This window comes from Hyalella azteca, unplaced genomic scaffold (genome assembly GCF_000764305.2).
Source record: "Hyalella azteca isolate HAZT.00-mixed unplaced genomic scaffold, Hazt_2.0.2 contig4024, whole genome shotgun sequence".
Lineage (NCBI taxonomy): Eukaryota > Metazoa > Arthropoda > Malacostraca > Amphipoda > Hyalellidae > Hyalella > Hyalella azteca.
The window spans coordinates 1-1844 of record NW_025934251.1 but is presented as its reverse complement, the minus strand read 5'-3'; the positions used below and the strand labels follow the sequence as shown (position 1 = coordinate 1844).

At 39.5% G+C, this 1844-nt stretch overlaps 1 protein-coding gene across 1 annotated transcript; it reads left to right on the top strand.

Annotated features, from left to right (window-relative positions):
* Positions 1-22: 22 nt before the first annotated feature.
* On the top strand, positions 23-1838 carry LOC108680873 (NEDD8-activating enzyme E1 catalytic subunit-like). The gene is made up of 4 exons (XM_018169790.1): positions 23-253; positions 470-574; positions 1058-1172; positions 1707-1838. The coding sequence occupies exons 1-4, from the start codon at positions 23-25 to the stop codon at positions 1808-1810; spliced, it is 555 nt and encodes a 184-aa protein (XP_018025279.1). The 3' UTR covers positions 1811-1838.
* Positions 1839-1844: the final 6 nt, after the last annotated feature.

The following is a 1844-nucleotide window of genomic DNA, read 5'->3' as shown; positions in this document are numbered from 1 at the left end:
CTGGTATGCCAGTACCGCCATGATGACGTGTGAATCATGTGTCGCAGATATCACTGGGGTGTCGTACCGCCTGACGCAGGGCGTCATCAAGCACATTATCCCGGCGGTGGCGTCCACGAACGCCGTGATCGCCGCGGCGTGCGCCACAGAGTGCCTTAAGGTCGCCACGCAAGTCGCGCACCACATGAACAACTACTGCGTCTTCAACGACGCTGACGGCATATACACCTATACTTACGAACACGAGAAAAAGGTTGCTCAAAAGCCATTCACGACTAAATCGTTTGAAAATAACAACGTTTTAAGACATATAGAAATAGCTCTTGAGTTACGACCTGCTGAGAACGCACTTATATGTTGGTGACGCGCGTTAGATTATCACCAAAGTACACATCCTACATTATGGTTAATTTTTCATTTTGCATTCAGGTTTATACATATCCCTTCATCTAGTCTAACTTGTTTGCAGAGCACTTGTTTGGTGTGCGGCCAGGTGCCACAAGAGCTGTCCATGGCTCCTACAGACTCCCTACAAAATCTAATTGACAAATTGAAAGATTCTCCGCAGTATCAAGTAAGTTTTACCTCGTACACCGATAATATCTCTGTGAAAAAAAAATTTAATTGATGGAAAACAGCTGAAGAAAATATCATCTTGGCCTGCACTACATATTATGTCAAATGAGCTTTTTGTAATAACATACTTCATCTTTAAATCAGCTTCTGGCGCTAGCTTAGAGTAACTAAAATATTAGTTATCCTTTCATAAATCCTTTTCAACTTAGTTGTCTTGGAAATGAAACAATACAGCATTGGCCAATTTGACCACTAAAAGTAAAATTCTCTAGAATGTGCCATAATTCCCTTAGTACGGAGAATGTCAGTCAATATTCATGTTCATTAGTCGAATATATGAAATTTAAGACTTTTTAATGGTCAGAAAAGTTAAAAACCATACCCAGAATTAATTTCCATAATGTCCCAACAAAATTTCAGCAGTCAAAAAATTTCAACTTTTCTATCGTGACAACTGTAAATTGTATCTTGCGACTTGCAGATGAGCAACCCTGGTATTCAAGCGATGATAGAAGGCAAGACTAAGTCCCTGTATCTGCACTCGCCTGCATCTATAGAACAAAAACTTAGACAATATCTTAAAATATCTTTAGCTGGTGAGTAGTGGTGCGACTCATGGTATGCGATCCTATATCAAGCACAATGATAAAGTTTAATTTTTGTTTTGGTGCGTGAGGGTGAAAACACTGACTGAAGAGAATATCTAGCAGGTGCTTCATTGCCTACCGTAATGGGAACACAAAAATTGCATCGTTTTCTGGTCAGTCGCTTGTTGCTCGGGAGCATCTCTGAAGTGAAGATTGAAAGGTTTGTAATTAGCAAGACTTGATAGTATTAATCTCAGGAAATATCTTTCAGTACCATGAAATATTCGTCTTGGAGAATGTTTCAACTACGAGAAGCAATAATTTTGAGCCTTTATGCTTAATTCGCATTTTCCCCTCAGGCTTTCAATCCTCGTCTCAAGATGTCCTGAACGATATTCGAGGAATACCAATTAGTCTTTCAATTGGAAAATTATTTTTTTTGTATTTTATAAGTTTGAAATGGAGTCGTGAAGTTATAAAAAAACAAAGCTGCCTCCTTATCGTCTTATAATCTTTCTTATATACCTTGTTTTTGCTGCGCAGACTTGGGCCTGAGTGACGGAGTGCAGCTCGTGGTCGCCGACGTCACGTCGCCAAATTCGATCATTTTTAACCTGCGACTCAGTCTCCCTATGGACGTGTCATAACCACTAGCTTAATATATATTCAATATAATTATTC